We start from the raw sequence: 17,182 nt of genomic DNA on the forward strand, positions 1-17,182 counted from the left end.
TTTCCCTTTTCTGAAAGAAAAGAAAAAAATTATTACTCTGACCTGGTCTCTCTGACCTCTCCATTGTCTCTTGTATACACATGCCGTTCCCTGGATCAGACTTGCTGATGCCTCAGGCTTTTACGTGCTGTTCTCATTGCCTAGAATGCTGTTCCTTGCATTGTTGCAAGTCTCTGTCCCTCTCTTGCTTCAGGTCTTTACTCAAATGCTTCCTCGTCAGCAAGGCCTTCCCTGATCTCAGCCTTTAAAATGCCAAGCCCTCATTTCTCAGCTTTCTCTATTCTCTTTCCCTGTTTAATTTTGGGTGGGCAAAAAAAAGAAAAAACACCTTTTCACATGTGGTACAACTACTTACTACCTTGTTTCTAATCTGTCTCTTTTCAAGGCATCGTTAAGTTTCCTGAAAGCAGGAATTGTAATCTTTTATTTCATTGATAATACCCCCAAATCTAGAAAGGTGCCTGACACTCGCATAAGGAGCTAATGAAAAACTTTGCCTAAATGTGTTCCAAGTGCTATAGAAAGCAATGGAATAAGACAAGAGCTCACAGTTTTTGAAATAGCCTGCGGGTCATGAAAACACAGTGTGATAGTTCCTATAGAATAGATTTATGTAAGGGAGCACGCTGGAATGAGCAACTAATCCTGGTGGAGTTTGTCCCGGGTTGGAAGGTTGAGAGGGTGTCTGCCCAGGCAACTCCAGTGGGCAGAGAGAGGGCACTCTGTAAAGATGAGTTAAATTTGACTGAATGGCAAAGTCTTCGATCAGCCTGGTTCTCGGCCTGCTGTGGGTTTGGGTGGCTGGGGGGTCAAAGGAAAAGGAATGGAAAAGAACAGAGGTTGTCCCTTGAGCGTATATGGAGGCCAATTTCCTCTGTTACTTTAAACTCACTTCTATTTGCCCATCCTGAACAAGATCGCCCCATATTTTTAAGAGCAATGAAAAAATCATGTATCCGAAGAAAGATTATACTGTAAGATCCAAATGTCTTTATTTTTTCTGATTTTTGTGCTTAATGAGTTAAGCTTTGATAATCAGTTTATTTCTACATCTAAAAACAAGGGATGATTTCTTAACAACACTGTAGACCAAGCCTGCAAATAGGTGTTTAACCTCATGATATCTATTAATCATGGAAACATCCCTATAAGTACTGATTTACAAGATGGCTCCCCGAAGCCCAGCCAACCAATGGGTGGGTCAAATGGTGAAATGAGTATCCTGAGCCCTCGCGTCCCCTGAAGCACTACTGTCCAACTGGTCTGGATGAGCGAACTGTGGCTCGGAACTGGGTTCCCAGTTGCTTTGGTGTTCTCAGAGAAGCAGTTTTGTAATACTCTGAATGAGGTTATGAATTACAAAAACAAGATTACATGATGGAGTATTAAATTCGAATGGAGTCGCTGATAAGACTATCACTCACTCCTGCCCCCGCTGGTGAATGGAACTGTGGGGGCATCTTATGAGTGGCCCAGGGGGTCAGCCAGCCTGCTAGCTTGGGAGGCAGGAGAACCATGTGGTGACCAGGCCTGTCTGCATGGGGGCAGTCTGGGGAAGTAAGTGGCTCCTCAGAAGCTCTGGTGGTAGATAGCAAGGAAAGCACAGGCACATGTAGAAGGGGCTGGGTTACAGGAAGTGAGGTGTGGGACTTACAGCTTCATTGGTGGTTGCATGTTTGTAAAGCAGGGACAGCCTTTCTGAGTAAGTTAGTTCTGATTCAATAGGATGCTTGGCTGCTGAAACAGTTTGCAGATTTGTGTGTGTACCTACATATACCTTCACATACACACACACACAGTGACATTACACATACGTTTATATACACGTCATTATACCAATATATTAAAGTAGGTGATAGCTACTAACTCAGGACTCACTTTGCTGTTTTAACCCTGGTGCTTCCTTTTAAATGTTACTCCAGAACAGCAGCCTAGTTCTGTGAAATGACTCATAATATGTCCTCATGAAGCTGGGAAGGATAAATGGGAACATTCGATGTACCAGACAGTTCTTTCTCATAGCACAGACCTTGTGCATATCTGTAGGTTTCTAGTATGTCAGTTCAGAGGACTAAGAAAGGAACCTAGATATATGGACCGAATATCTGCATTCAGGTAAATGTCAGGAAATAAAATTGGCATTTATGATAGCAGTCGTGAAACAGCCATGTGCTCTTAAAAAGTCATTTGTCCTAGTAGTTACTCACATTATTTGATGAAGTTCTGTCTTTGTATCTGTATTTGTGCCTGTTTGTTTCGTTTTCTCTCCGTGGGTATATCTTTGCCTCCTAGAGATGTGGCTGTGTCTCCCAGTCTTTCCCACTCTAGACTGCTCTCAGTGTCTGTATTTCTGTTCATCTTTGACAATCGAGTTGCTCCCCTCCCCCACCCCATGCTTGGTTTCCTTCCTTCCCCCTCCCAACCTTCCTGACTTCCTTGTGATCTCTTCTAGCTCATTCTCTCTTTCCCTCTCTCTCAGCTCTCCTTCTTTTCATAGTATCTGTCCTTGTGCAAATCTCTTTTCTACACGTCCACGCTAGATCCACCCTACTTGAACTTGAGAGGAACATTCTTTTGAACACCGAAAAATGTCTATAATGGAAACCACAGTGGGAGTTGCCAGAAAAAAATCAGCGACTAGTGAAAGGGTCAACTTTGATAAACTCTGTTCTAGATGACAAAAATAACATGACTCCCCTTTTTACTACAAAATAGTACAAATATAAATAATACCTGGTAAAACTATTCACATATAAATTTCATCCAGGAGTAGCGAATTCATTACATTGCAAAGAAAAGCAGCCACTATATTAGCTTTTAATATGCAAGATATGGTTATAATTATCCATAGTATGTGAAAATATTTGATTCTGACATCAAATTTTTAAACATATATTAAGCTTTATTCTCAATAACCATTCAAAACCTACTCCGTAGAGAGAATTCATATATGCACATCTTGGGAAAAAGAAAATAAAGTGTTCATACTAGAGAACAGAAGGACACCTATACTGTATTCATTATAATACTAATTAGACCTTTGTGTTTCCTGATCTTCATTTAGAGCTCTACTAAATTAACTTGATATTACTTATGTGGCTCTGATTTGAGTGTTTCTGGGAGTGATTGACCCACAGAAACAAAGAAGCTTCAAACGCCATCACTAGTTAATGGTTTTTACTTTGTAAATAAATGAGATCATTTTCATTAATAAGGCTATGCCTGCATCACAAACATGTAGGAACTTGATATTCAATAGATTTGGGCATGGTGTACAATAGAGATAAGTTTTGATAAAGTTGTCCACAATAAACTTTTTTTTTCTCCTCTGAGTTGTCTGGCTAATTCACATGATCTTGAATTTTTTTACATAGTCATGTGTTAAATATTAATTACCTTTGTTATTTTTGTTCAAAAGTAATTTTTTTTTTTGAGAGAGAGAGAGAGAGAGGAAGCTCAAGTGAGGGGGGGGCAGAAGGAGAGAGAATCTCAAGCAGGCTACACAGCATGGAGCCTGATGCAGGGCTCGATCCCATGACCTGGGGATCACGACCTGAGCTGAAATCAAGAATTAGACACTCAACCAATTGAACCACCCAGGCACCCCATTTTTGTTCAAAAGTAATTTAAATTATTTTTTTTACATTTATTTATCTTTGAGAGACAGAGAGAGAGACAGAGCACAAGTGGGGGAGAGGCAGAGGGAGAGGGAGACACAGAATCTGAAGCAGGCTCCAGGCTCTGAGCTGGCAGCACAGAGCCCGATGTGGGGCTTGAACTCACAAACGGTGAGATCATGACCTGAGCCAAAGTCGGAGGCTTAACCAACTGAGCCACCCAGGCGCTCCTGTTCAAAAGTAATTTTAAAGCAGACGTTTTCTATGTGTATTTTATAATCACTGTCACTTTCTCCTTTCTGACGTTCTGTTCAAAAATGAGAGCTGAAGTGGAATTTTGGCAGGGTCTACGTTCTGTTCAGCACCCTCCATTAAAACCTGAAGTTCTCGTTCTGATTATTAAATAACTGCAATTTACTTTGAGCCCTAAGTTTTATGACCAAGCTAACTGGTTTTTTTCTTTCCTTAGAAGCATGCATGGAAGGGTTGTTTCTCTTCCAGCTGCAGAGAGCACTTGCCCGGTGCCTAGATGATCAAAGCAGACACTTCATTACCTCTAGGAAGCCCAGGCCCCATGCTACACACACATATATAACGTCTAAACACGTATAAGTAAAGTATGAATAAGGTTTAAAGTCAGGGAGAAGACGTACAGGGTGTCAGTCCTTGCGAGACATGCACCAAACAAAATAAAATGGGATGTTGATTAAATGGCCAGATGATTGAAGCTTTTCTACAGACTTCACGGGGGTGATTTGAAAATAGTATGAAGATACTCGTATTTAAGATTTCTTTTTCTTTCAAGTTTGAAGTTTGGGGCTTAAAAACCATGTCCCCCAGGGAAGATCCAAGCCAGCATGGCTGGTTCCTCCCAGGAAGCAGGGCTCCCTGACATCCCAGTGTCTTGTTGGCCGAGCTTAGGCAAGTGGGAGGGGTCGGAGGTGGAGCAAAGGCACGGCCCAACCCCCCACGTCAGTGGCACCTAAGCCTTCCTGTTTAAATTTAACCATTTTTGAAAGCATTTTCTGCTAACAAGATTTCTTCTAGTAGCAAAATTGCTATATAAAATTTTATAAAACATGATGCTAGGGAAATTAAAGGAGAGTACATTTTATTTTCCTCTAAAACTAGGTATTTGTGAATATGCCAAAGAAATGAATGTATATGGTCTTATATACTAACATAAGATACACAAATACTGTATTTTTATCCCCATTATCATGGAATTTCACAGCTCTCATTATTTTAACTTATTTTATTTTATTTTATTGGCTAGGAATAGAAGTTTCAAATAAAAGAATTCAGATTGTTGACTCATTAGTTACAATAAAAAGAGTCACTTTGAACTCAATTCTACAAATGCATTAACTTGAATTGTCACAATGCTATTCTTATTCAACCACATTTAATTTTTTTAGCAGATACAATCTATAATAAAATACTTATAGATCAATTAAGATGATGCAATAATCTTAAAGTGTTTGTTTTTTTTTAAGTAGGGCTTATTTTAAATATCTTCTCCTCAGAAAAACTATTCTGAGGGGCGCCTGGGTGGCTCCAGTCAGTTAAGCGACCAACTTTGGCTCAGGTCATGATCTCGCGGTTTATGATTTCAAGCCCCGCATCGGGCTCTGTGCTGACAGCTCGGAGCCTGGAGCCTGCTTCCGATTCTGTGTCTCCCTCTCTCTCTGCCCCTCCCCCCCTCGCACTCTGTCTCTGTCTCTCCCAAAGGTAAAAAAACGTTAAAAAAGAAAAAAATATATACTATTTTGATAAGACAAACATTAACGAACTATGTGAATTTCCTTTTTGTATTTCTTTAGGATTAAAATAAGATCCCTACATTCCATTTTTCTTAATATTTTTAGTTCTATACTGATATACAAAATATAAAACCACATATATTTTTTATTTTATGTACTTATAAAAGTATTTTGAAGTATTAATAAATTAAAAAAATGTTTTCATGTTTATTTATTTTTGAGAGAGAGAGACAGAGAGACAGAGTGTGAGTGGGGGAGGGGCAGAGTGAGAGGGAGGCACAGAATCCGAAGCAGGCTCCAGGCTCTGAGCTGTCAGCACAGAGCCCGACTTAGGGCTTGAACCCACGAACCGTTAAGATCATGACCTGAACTGAAGTCCGATGCTCAACCAACTGAGCCACCCAGGCACCCCGAAGTATTAATAATTTAAAATAACAGTCTGGCTTTGATGAAGCTAGATTTCCCAGCAAACAACGACGAATCTCTTTCTTTACTTTAATTCTTTCTGAATTCTTTCGGTACCCTCATCCTGAAATGCACAAACTGATCATCTCTTGCTGTCTTCAATTTTCTGATTTTATCTTACTATATCCAATTTCTTTTGGGAGAAATCTGTATAACCCATCACATTATGTTTCTGAAAAGATGAATGAACTATTTATATATTGCATGGCTAAGCTGTTGCTGTACGTTAACTAAATTGTTTAGTCAATCTATAGGCAATTAAAAGAAATTTGGTGGTGCACACATTATTTACCTGAGGTATGTCATTTGCCTGTGGCTATAAATTGCAGGAAATGTATATTTTATGTTATACCATATTCCAAAGTTTGGTGTATTGTGTTTTACTGAACGGTTGAATAGTTCTTTCTATAAAATTCTTGGGTTCATGTGAGGATTGAATTATTTGTAAAAAGGCATGATTGTTGTGCATTCTTGGAGAGCAGAGTTTGGAACTGATGGGTTCATGACATCATGGTCGCTTGGTCAGTCTTCACGGGGACCGACTAGGATTTCTTGACTTACCTGCTACTGTCAGCTTACCTCCCGTCTCTTTCTGCCATGTTGCAAAAGCACATCCTCAGTGGTGAAGGGAACTAGAAGCAAAAGTTCACAGAGGTCAGTGAACTTCAGCGCAAGAAGGTGGGCTAGCCACGTCGCGCGCACATTCAGCGAGTAGCTTTTTGGTGCGTCTCCTGGAGGAAGGCAGTTCCCTCGATTCGTGTTTGAACTGCTGTCATTTTTATATGCTTCCATCTGAGTGGAGTTGAAGTGTTCACCAGCACGGACAAGTGACAGGAGGTCTTTAGGGAGATTCAAGAGTAGGTTTTTATTACTATTATTGTTGCAGTGTGGCTTTGAATGGCTTGACTATTTTATGAAAAAAACTGTTGTGGATGTTAGAAAATTAATCTATCATTCGTAAAACTTAATCTCAATTAAATGAGCCAAAAGGCATCTATTAGCTCTGGCCTTATGGGGAAAAACCTTCCTCCCTCTTGTAAACCTGATATTATCAAATAACCTTGCCCGTGGAATCAGTGTTCCATGACGGCAAACCAACCATCGGTAAATAGCAACAGCTTAGATGCTGAATTTATGACATGAGTAGTAGGAGAAGCTTAAATTATAGGTTTACTGTTGGGCACACTCTAGCTTGACATAGCTCCATAAACATGAGCATGGCCACAAGTTTCCAAGACAGAGCTGAGAGCCGGCTCATGAATTGCAGGCACTGTCCTCAAAGAATGAACAATATCGCTATAGTCTTCCTTGTAGATTTGCCATTTACAGTAGCCTTTAGGTTCTGTCGGGAATCACGAGACCCATTTCAAATGAAGACGGGATTTTCACTTTCCCACAGGGTCCTATCTCCTGCATTGCTAAAAATGTCGACTATGGGTATCCATACCTCAGAGTGTTGGGGTGCAGAGTTTCAGGAAAGAAAGTGACGCTTCTTAAATTAAAAAAGAAAAAACCTGCAGAGAAAATATAACATTGCATCAGATGTAGCATCATGTCCGGGCTAAAAATTCCTGCACATTTGCCTATATTCTTACTAGCAGTGATTTAGGCATTTAGGGTAATCCATTCACTTTGTGAAAAATACAGTGGAAAAATATTGAAGACCCAATTTTCTAGTACATAACATTAAGATTCCATTTTCTTTCTTGCTTTTTTTTTTTTTGTTCTTTTTAGTGAGGTTCTTAGGCTTCAATAGGTAGTGTTTTAGATCACTAAAAGGAAGTTTGTCTGTTGAAACACAGGGACAGGCGAGTCGATCGTGTCTACCTCTTCTCTGAGCTACTGTCTCATATATTTGCTGTGTCACTCATTTCAAACATAATTATAAATTCCCTCCTGTCAGTTATTTTTGTCTCATGTGTTTCCTTTCTCCCCCGAGTTAGATTATGAGTTCTTAACGGAGATCATGTTTCACACTTTTGCATATTTTATTCTACTGAGCTAATAACAAGCTCCATGAAAAAGTCACTGAAATATGCCAATTTTTTCAAATTTTAAAATTAAATATATAACGAGACTCACCACGAATGGCTATCCCAATGGAGTGATGTGAAAAACATATGTCAAAACAATACGCTATGTTGTCAAAGAAACTAACATGGTTTTTACTATCAGTCTTCCAAGTAGAAAGCATCAATGTTTCTTGGTTTTCTCAGTGAGTAATAATGAATTGTGCCTTCATCTTCTTGCCTCGAACGGAGCCAAGAGCAAAGCTACATACTGCAGCCAAGATCATAAATTCTCTCAGAACAAGAATTGCAAGAGAGACCGTATCCAGTTCTGTAGGTCAGGGGTGAGCTGCACACCAGGGCTTTCAGCCTAGCAGGTACCTGCCTGCAGCCCCCAGGACTAATTTCATCAGTCCTTACCCAGCATTAGACCCCCTGAGAAGCAGACCGGGACATGAATGTGCCACACAATGTTTTGTGTTTGTTTTCGGTGGGCGGGGAGGCATGTTCTTGGGAACAGCACCCGTCAGAAGAAAGGGCAGCAGGATTGCACATGGGGAGATGAATTGCAGTGCGGTTGCAACAGAAGCCTCGGCCATTTCTACTGAGCGCTCTGAGATTGCTCTTCAGAGTTCGTCCTTCCTTAAGGCCAGGGAGAATGCGGGCTGCCCCTGTGGGGATGTGTTTGGAGTTCCAAGTTCTCTCAGGGCAATTCTCTTGGATTCAGCTAAGAGCCATTAGAGTCCAGCACTCTCTCTAGGCGGGGGAAATGAGCACCTTAATCCTGAATTGCAGCGAGGGTAAGGGCATATCATGGCAACCACTACAGTCTACGTTGTCACACTTCGGATCCACCTGCTTCACATATCAAGCTTAATTTCTATTTACTCGTCTAGTCATTCCCTACATCCTTGTCAAGTACATCTGCTTATCTAGATGGCTTACTTGGTGGCCTGACTCAGACCTTCCTCCTTAAGGGATCTGAGCCCCTGGTCAGCATAACATTCAGATTCTCTGTGTGCTGCACATGTTGATTTGTGGCCGGTTCGGCTAGGAAAAACCAGGAGACACCTCGGTGGATCACTTGGGTGCTAAATGTATTCTTCTCTGTCCTGAAAATGTAACAGCCACCTCACTTCTCCCAATGATCAGGGTCAGTTACTCTTTCCAGGATGATGACTCTTCTTTGCCTGCTGATATCCCAGTGCAAGAAGCCCAAGTGACTGAGAGGCATTTGGGGCTTAAAGTTTAACAGGACTTTTACTATGTTCCCTGATGTAAGCCTTCTCCTTTTGGGGACCAAGATCATCAGACCCACAGAGTCTAGATTTGGGGTAAGGGATATATAAGTCCCTCAAGTTGGCCGCTGGAAGTCACGGTACACCGAGCCACTCCTAATCTACCTCATAGCTCTTGGACCCATATATTCAAACTATCAAGGACATAACACTATGCAATAATCATTAAAACTGCATATTGCCAGGGGCACCTGTGTGGCTCAGTCAGTTAGGTGGCTGACTCTTGATTTCATGATCTGACCGTTTGTGAGTTTGAGCCCTGTGTTGGGCTCTGCACCGACAGTGCAGATTCTCTCTCTCCCGCTCTTGCTGCCCCCCCCCCAAAATAAATAAACAAACATTTTTAAAAAGTGCATATTTCCAGTTGACAGGCTTACCCTGGCCTGGTGCTCCCCCCTGGCCCTAAACCCAGTGGGTGTTGTACCGTGACCCAGTGCTTGTACGCAGTCCACACAGGGGACATCCCTTGAATGCCTGGCTTTGTGTGAGGGCTTGTGTTTCTCAGTGTCAAGAGGCTGAAACATTGTAGAGATAATTCTTGGCAGGCTACCATATTCAGGGCCCTGAATAGACAGGCAGACACTCCCTTAGTCTTCCTACAACCACCCCTTGAAGCCTGGGAGAGGTAGCTGTTCACCTAATACATAGAAATAAACACAGAGTCAAGCAAAATGAAGAAACAGAAGACTATGCTCCAAACAAAAGAACAAGATAATATCCCAGAAAAACAAAACAAACAAAGCCACAACACACACACACACACACACACACACACACACACACACACACAACCTTTAATGGAAGATAAGTAATTTACCTGATAAAGAATTCAAAGTAATGCTCATTAAGATGCTCACTGATCTTAGGAGAATAGATGGACACAGAGAGAACTTCAACAGAGTAATAGAAGCTATAAGAAAGAACCAAACTGAAGCCACAGACTGAAGAATACAATAACTGAACTGAAAAATACGCTAGAGGGGTTCAACAGCAGACTAGGTGAAACAGAAGAAAGGATCACCGACCTGGAAGACATGGCAGTGGAACTCACCCAAACAGAGCAACAAAGAGAAAAAAGAATTTTAAAAGGTGAAAATAAGGGACTTCTGGGACAACGTCTGTTAGAAAAGCATTCACTTATACGGCTATCAAAAGGAGAGAGAAAAAAGAACAGATAACTTATTTGAAGAAATAATGGCTGAAAACATCCCTAACCTGGGGAAGGAAACAGACAGATCCAGGAACTCCACAGAATTTCAAATAAGATGAATCCAGGGATCCACCTCAAGATACATCATAATTAAAGTGTCAAAGATTAAAGACAAAATCTTAAAACAGCAAGAGTAAAACAACTTGTTATGTACAAAGAAATCCATGAAACTATGAGCAGATTTTTCACCAGAAACTTTGTAGTCCAGGAAGAGGTATCATGATATGTTAGCAATGCTGAAAACAAAAACTTGTAACCAAGGATATTATACTTGTAGGGTTATCATTCAAAATTGAACAAGAGATACAGTGTTTTCCAGACAAGTGAAAACCAAAGTAGTTCATCACCATTAAAGTTGCCATACAAGAAATGTTAAACAGACTTATTTAAGCTGAAAGAAAAGGTACTAATTAGTAACAAGAAAATGTATGGAAGTAAAAGCTCACTGGTAAAGGTAAATGTATAGTTAATTCAGTAATTACTTATAAAGCTACTATGAAAGTTAAAAGATAAGAGTGGTAAAAAAAAGTAACTATAAATGTAAAAATTAAGGAATAGACAAAATAAAAAGATGAAATGTGACATCAAAAATACAAAATGTGGGAGTGGGGAATAAAAATGTAGTTTTAGAATGTGTTCAAACTTAACTTGCTTTTGACTTAAAATAGACCAGTATATACAGGCTGATATATGCAAGCATCATGGTAACCACAAAGCAAAAACCTATAGTAGATAAACAAAAAATAATGAGACTGCAATCTAAAAATAACACCAAAGAAAGGAATCAAACCACAATGGAAGAAAGCAAGAGAAAAAGAAAGAAACAGACAGAAACTACAAAAACAGCTGGAAAACAATGAACAAAATGGCAGTAAGTACCTACCTATCTATAATTACTTTTAATGTCAATGGATAAATACTCCAATCAAAAGACAAAGAGTGGCTGAATGGATAAAAAACAAGACCCATCTCTTTGCTGCGTACAAGAGACTTACCTCAGATGTAAGAAAACACCCAGACTGAAAGTGAAGTGTTGGAAAAAGATGTTTTATGCAGATGGAAACCAAGAAAAAAGAGTTGGGGTAGCTATACTTATTTCAGACAAAATAGACTTAAAAGCAAAGACTGTAATAAAAGATAAGCAGGGGATGCAGCAAGAAAATATAACATTTATAAATGTTTATACATCATGCATAGGAGCACCTAAATATGCAAAGCAAATATTAACAGACCTAAAAAGAGAAATCAATGACAATACAATAGTAGTAGGGGACTTTACCACCCTACTTACATCAATAGATAGGTCATCCAGACAGAAAATCAAGAAGGAAACACTGTCACATTAGACCAGACAGATTAAACAGAACATTCCATCCAACAGCAGCAGAATACACATTCTTATCAAGTGCGCATGGAATATTCTTCAGGATTGATCGTATGTTAGGCCACAGAATAAGTCCACATAAATTTAAGAAGATGGAAATCATATCAAGCATCTTTTCAAACCACAATGGTGTGAAACTGAAAATCAATCACGGAAAATAAACTGGGAAGAATCACAAATATGTGGAGATTAAACAACATGCTACTAAATAACCAAAGGTTCAATGAAGAAATCAAAGGAGAAATTAAAAAATACCTAGACAAATGAAATCATTTGATCATACCAAAATATATGGGATGAAGCAAAGGCAGTTTTAAGATGGAAATTCATTGCAATCCAAGCCTACATCAAGAAACAAGAAAAATCTTAAATAAACAATCTAACTTTACACTCAAAATCTCAAATAAACTAACTTTATAGCAAAAGGAATGAGAAAAAGAGGAAACAAATGAAGCCCAAAGTTAAAGAAAAGAAGGAAGGAAATAATAAAGATCAGAGCAGAAATAAATGGAATAGACAGCAAAAAGACGATAGAAAATATCATTGAAACTAAGAGCTGGTTCTTTGAAAAGATAAACAAAATTAATAATCTCCTAGCTAGACTTAATAAGAAAAAAAGAGAGGGCTGAAATAAGTAATGTCAGAGGTGAAAGAAGGGAAGTTACAACTGATACCAAAGAAATACAAAGGATCGTAAGAGACTGCTATGAACGATAATATGCCAACAGATGACAACCTAGAAGAAATGGATAAATTTTTAGAAACATAAAATCTTCCAAGACTGATTAATGAAGAAATAGAAAATTTGAATAGACCAATTTTCAGGGATATAGAAGCAGTAATCTAAACCTCCCAACAAAACAAAAGTCCAATCCCAGATGACTTCACTGGTGAATTCTTCCAAATATTCAAAGAAGATTCAATAGTTATTTTTCCCAAATTTTTCAAAATGTTGAAGAGAAGGGAGTATTTCCAAACTCATTTCACAAGGTCAGCATCACCTGGCTACACAAAAGCAGAAAAGAATGCACAAAAAAGAAAATTACAGGCAAATATCCATGATAAACACAGATGCAAAAATCCTTAACAAATATTAGCAAACTGAATTCAACAATACACGAAAAAGATTGTGTACTGTGATCAAGTGGACTATATTTCTGGGATGCAAGGATGGCTTATCATCCACAAATAAATCAATGTGACACACTATATTAGCAAAATGAGGGATAAAAAATGTTACGATCATTTCAATCAATGCATAAAAAGCATTGAAAAAATTTAACATCCATTAATGCTAAAAATGCTCAACAAAGCAGGTATAGGAGGAATGTACTTCAAACAATAAAGGCCATATATAACAAGTACACAAGTAACATCATACTCAATGGTGAAAAACTGAGAACTTTTCCTTTAAAATCAGGAACAGGGCAAGATGTCTACTCTCAACACTTTTATTTAATATAGTAGTGGAGGTCTTAGCCACAGCAATCAAACAAGAGAAATAAATAAAAAGCATCTGAATTGATAAGAAGTTAAACTGTCACTATTTTCAGATGACATGATACTATACATAGAAGACTTTTCTAAAGCCTTCACCAAAAAACTTAGAACTAATAAACAAATTCAGTGAAGTTGCAGGATACAAAATCAACATACAAAAATCTGTTGTGTTTTTATACACTAACAACAAACTATCAGAGAGAAATTTAAAAAAATCCTTACAATTGTATTAAAAAGTATGTAGGAATAAATTTAACCAAGGAGGTGATACATCTGTACTCTAAAACTACAAGACATTGATGAAATAACTTGAGGAGGACACAAATAAATGGAAAGATATCCCATGCTCATGAATTGAAAGAATTAATATTGTTAAAATGTCCATATAACCCAAAGCACTCTACAGATTCAGAGTCATCCCTATCAAAATGCTAATGACATTTTTCCCACAGAAATAGAAAAAAAAATCCCAAAATTTATATGAAACCACAAAAGATTCTGAATAGCCAAAGCAATCTTGATAAAGAAGAATAAAAGTGGAGGCATCACACTCCCTGATTTCAAACTATATTACAATGCTGTAATAAAACAGTATGGTATTGGCATAAAAATAGAAACATTCATCAATGGGACAGAATGGAAAGGTCATAAATAACCCCCCCCCCAACACACACACACATATATATATATGGTGAGTTAATTTATGACAGAGGAGGCAATAATATGCCATGGAGACAGATCAGTCTCTTCAACACATAGTGTTGGGCAAACTGGACAGCCACATGCAAAAGAATGAAAGTGGACCACTATCTAATACCATACACACTAATTTAAAATGGATTAAAGATTTGGATATATGACCAGTACCCACAAAACTCCTAGAAGAAAACATAGGCAGTAAGATCCTTGGCATTTCTGTTGGTGATATTTTTTGGATCTGACTCCAAAGCCAATGGCAATGAGAGCAAAATAAACAAATAGCACTACATCAAACTAAAAAGCTTCTGTACAGTGGAGGAAATCCTTAGGAAAACATAAAGGCAACATCTTCAATGGAAGAAGATATTTGCAAATCATATATCTGCTTAGGGATTAATATCCAAGATATATCAAGATCTACAACTCAATAACAACAACAAAACACAAACCATCTGATTAAAAATGGGCAGAGATCTGAATAGACATTTTTTCCAAAGATATGTAGTTTGCCAACAGACATATGAAAATATGTTCAACATCACTCATCATCAGTAAAATAAAATCAGAATCACATTGAGATGTCATCTTATACCCACCAGGATGGCTGTTATCAAAAAGACACAAAATAACAAGGCTGGTGAGGATGTGGAGAAAAGTGAATGTTTGTGTACTGTTGTTGGGAATATAAATTCGTGGAGCCCCTATGGAAAACAGAAAGGAGATTTCTCAAAAAAGAATAACTTAAAAAAAACCTGTCGTATATTCCAACAATTACACTTCTGGGTACTTATTTGAAGAAAACAAAAAAAATTATTTGAAAAGATATATGCACCTCTATATTCATTGCAACATTATTCACACTAGCTCAGATATGGAAACAAAGTGTCTGTCGGTGAATTAATGGATAAAGATGTCTCACACACACACACACACACACACACACACACACACACACACACACACACACACACACACACTGGAATACTCCGCCATAAAAAAGAATAAAATCTTGTATTTGTAACAACATGGATGGACTTTGAGGGTATTATGCTTAAGTGAAATAAGTCAGATGAAGAAAAACAAATGCCATATGATTTCATCTTGGCAGGGTATCACCTCCAAAGGTAGCATCTCAGCTATGCCTTCAAGAAGCCATTGTATCACTCCATCAGGCCAGCAATTTCTGCGATGTGTGGTAAGTGATAATAACATGTATCCAATTGTTTTGTTCCCATAGTCATCTTCCTAACAGGATCCTGTGGTCCAATGAGATGTATGAGAATTTCTTGTGTGGAGCAAACATTCCGTAAGCCCTCAGAGAGTGGTGCTATGACGCTCTGAAGGCGAGAAAAACAAGTCCATATCCAAAATATGTGTCAATTCCAGTCAAGTTAAATTGCTGCCCCTTCCAGAATGAAAAGGGCCCACTGGCTGGTTGGTCTTCTCAAAGGATGGTGTCATACTGGGCACGTGCCATTTATTTCTTTTGCTGACACACAGGACATTGGGCTGTGAGAGTAGCTAATTCAGTCTTGGTGGGAATCCATGTTTTCGGTATATTCAGTGCCTCCTCCCTTGCCCCTGAGTCTACTCCATTAATGACTCCATTGCAACAGCATCTGAAAGCTAAAGAAAGAGCCTGGCTGATGTCTGACAAGGCCATTGTGTCTGGAAGGTGGTTTAATGCTCATTTCCTGGTATGTGCTATATGGTGAGTGTCATTGCACCAGACAAAGGCCTTCAAATTTCATCCTAACTTTCATAACTGCATTCACATGCCTTTTCCTCAGACCTTCTTGTCCCTGATTTTCCAGCTAAACCATTCATCTCTGTCCCTGCCTGACTAACTAAACTATTCGCTTTGCCTATGGGCACCTATATTTCCTTTCCTTGGCAACTTTTCTCTTCATGCAAAGTGGAGGGCCAGCTGCATCCCTGCCCTGTCCTGTAGCTCTGCCCACTGGGAAGTTTCTTCTCTCTGTCCTTTCAGAGCCACCCTTACATGGTGACCTGCAGCCTGTTTTCCAGTTGCCCTCAGATGCTGAGCCAACTCATTTATAAATCAAGTTCATCCTTTTTCTCCCTTTGTGTCTGATATTCAAGACCCCTATGTGTGGCTCATCTGTGGCTGTTGAGGGTGAGGTACTGCCACCACAGTGGTGGATGTTATGGAATCTGATCGCTGATCTTGCTTGTTTCCTCTAGACTTACCTCAGCCTAATGGTGGGCCTTCCATGACTTCTATGCCTGCTTGACATCATGACTTGGTAGATCTAACAGAAACTAGTTGACGATGGCCATCTCTGGCTTCAAGTTCAGGGATTCTATCTCTGCCAGTGCTGTTTTTTGAGAATTTCTAATTCTTTGCTGCAATGGTGTGGCCCTCCTCCAGAGACCCGTGGATCTATCTTGTGATTCTTCCATTAGGTTGTGATTTTCTTATTTATTTGCAAGAAATCTTTATATATTCTGTATGTAAAGTTTTTTTTTTTTTAAGTAAAGATGAATTGCAAATACCTTCTCCCATTCAATGGATTGCTTTTTCTACTCTCTTCTTAGTCTTTTAAATCCATAATTCTTCTGGGATTGTTTGTTGTATATGATATAACGTAGAAGTCAAGACATTTTTTTTCAGATAGATAGCAAATTGACTCAGTGCCATTCACTGAGGAAACAACCCTTTTCTCAACAATACCTTTGTCAAAAATTGACCACATATGTGTGAACCTATTTCTGAACCCAGTGGATAGAATATCTGTTGTGTTACATTGGTCTATTTGTTTATGCTTGCACCACAACACCCTATGTCAAGTACTAGAGATTTATGATAAATTTTGACATTTAAAACTGTAAGTCTTTCAACTTTGTTGCTTTCTTCAAGATGGTGTATGTTGTTCTTAGTTCTTTTCATTTTCATAGAAATTTTACAATTAACTTGTTAATTTCTATTTTTTAAGCTTATTTATTTATTTAGAGAGATAACAATTGTGAGCAGGGGAGGGGCAGAGAGAGAGGGAGAGAGAATCCTAAGCAGGCTCCGTACCGTGAACGCAGAGCTCCATGCGGGGCTCGATCTCACAAACCATGACATCATGACCTGAGCCGTGACCAAGAGTTGGATGTTTAACCCACTGGGCCACTCAGGTGCCCCTTAACTTGTTACTTTCTAAACAAAAAAAATTACTCTTGGGATGTTGAGATTTCATTGAATCTAACAGATAATTTTGGGGAGAATTG

General features: G+C 38.8%; 1 protein-coding gene across 9 annotated transcripts in view; it reads left to right on the top strand.

The window, feature by feature from the left end:
• Positions 1-17,182, top strand: part of LOC106974065 (suppression of tumorigenicity 18 protein) — a 252,928-nt gene that overhangs the window by 164,229 nt on the left and 71,517 nt on the right. For 7 of the 9 annotated variants that reach the window (XM_053208357.1, XM_053208358.1, XM_027042836.2 and 4 more), the window contains one exon: positions 15,054-15,140. The exons of the other annotated variants lie outside the window; for them this stretch is intronic. In XM_053208357.1, coding sequence (XP_053064332.1) covers positions 15,054-15,140 — 87 coding nt within the window. The remainder of the gene's footprint in view (positions 1-15,053; positions 15,141-17,182) is intronic. 9 annotated transcript variants of the gene reach the window in all.

The sequence above is a fragment of the Acinonyx jubatus genome, chromosome F2, assembly GCF_027475565.1.
Source record: "Acinonyx jubatus isolate Ajub_Pintada_27869175 chromosome F2, VMU_Ajub_asm_v1.0, whole genome shotgun sequence".
NCBI lineage: Eukaryota > Metazoa > Chordata > Mammalia > Carnivora > Felidae > Acinonyx > Acinonyx jubatus.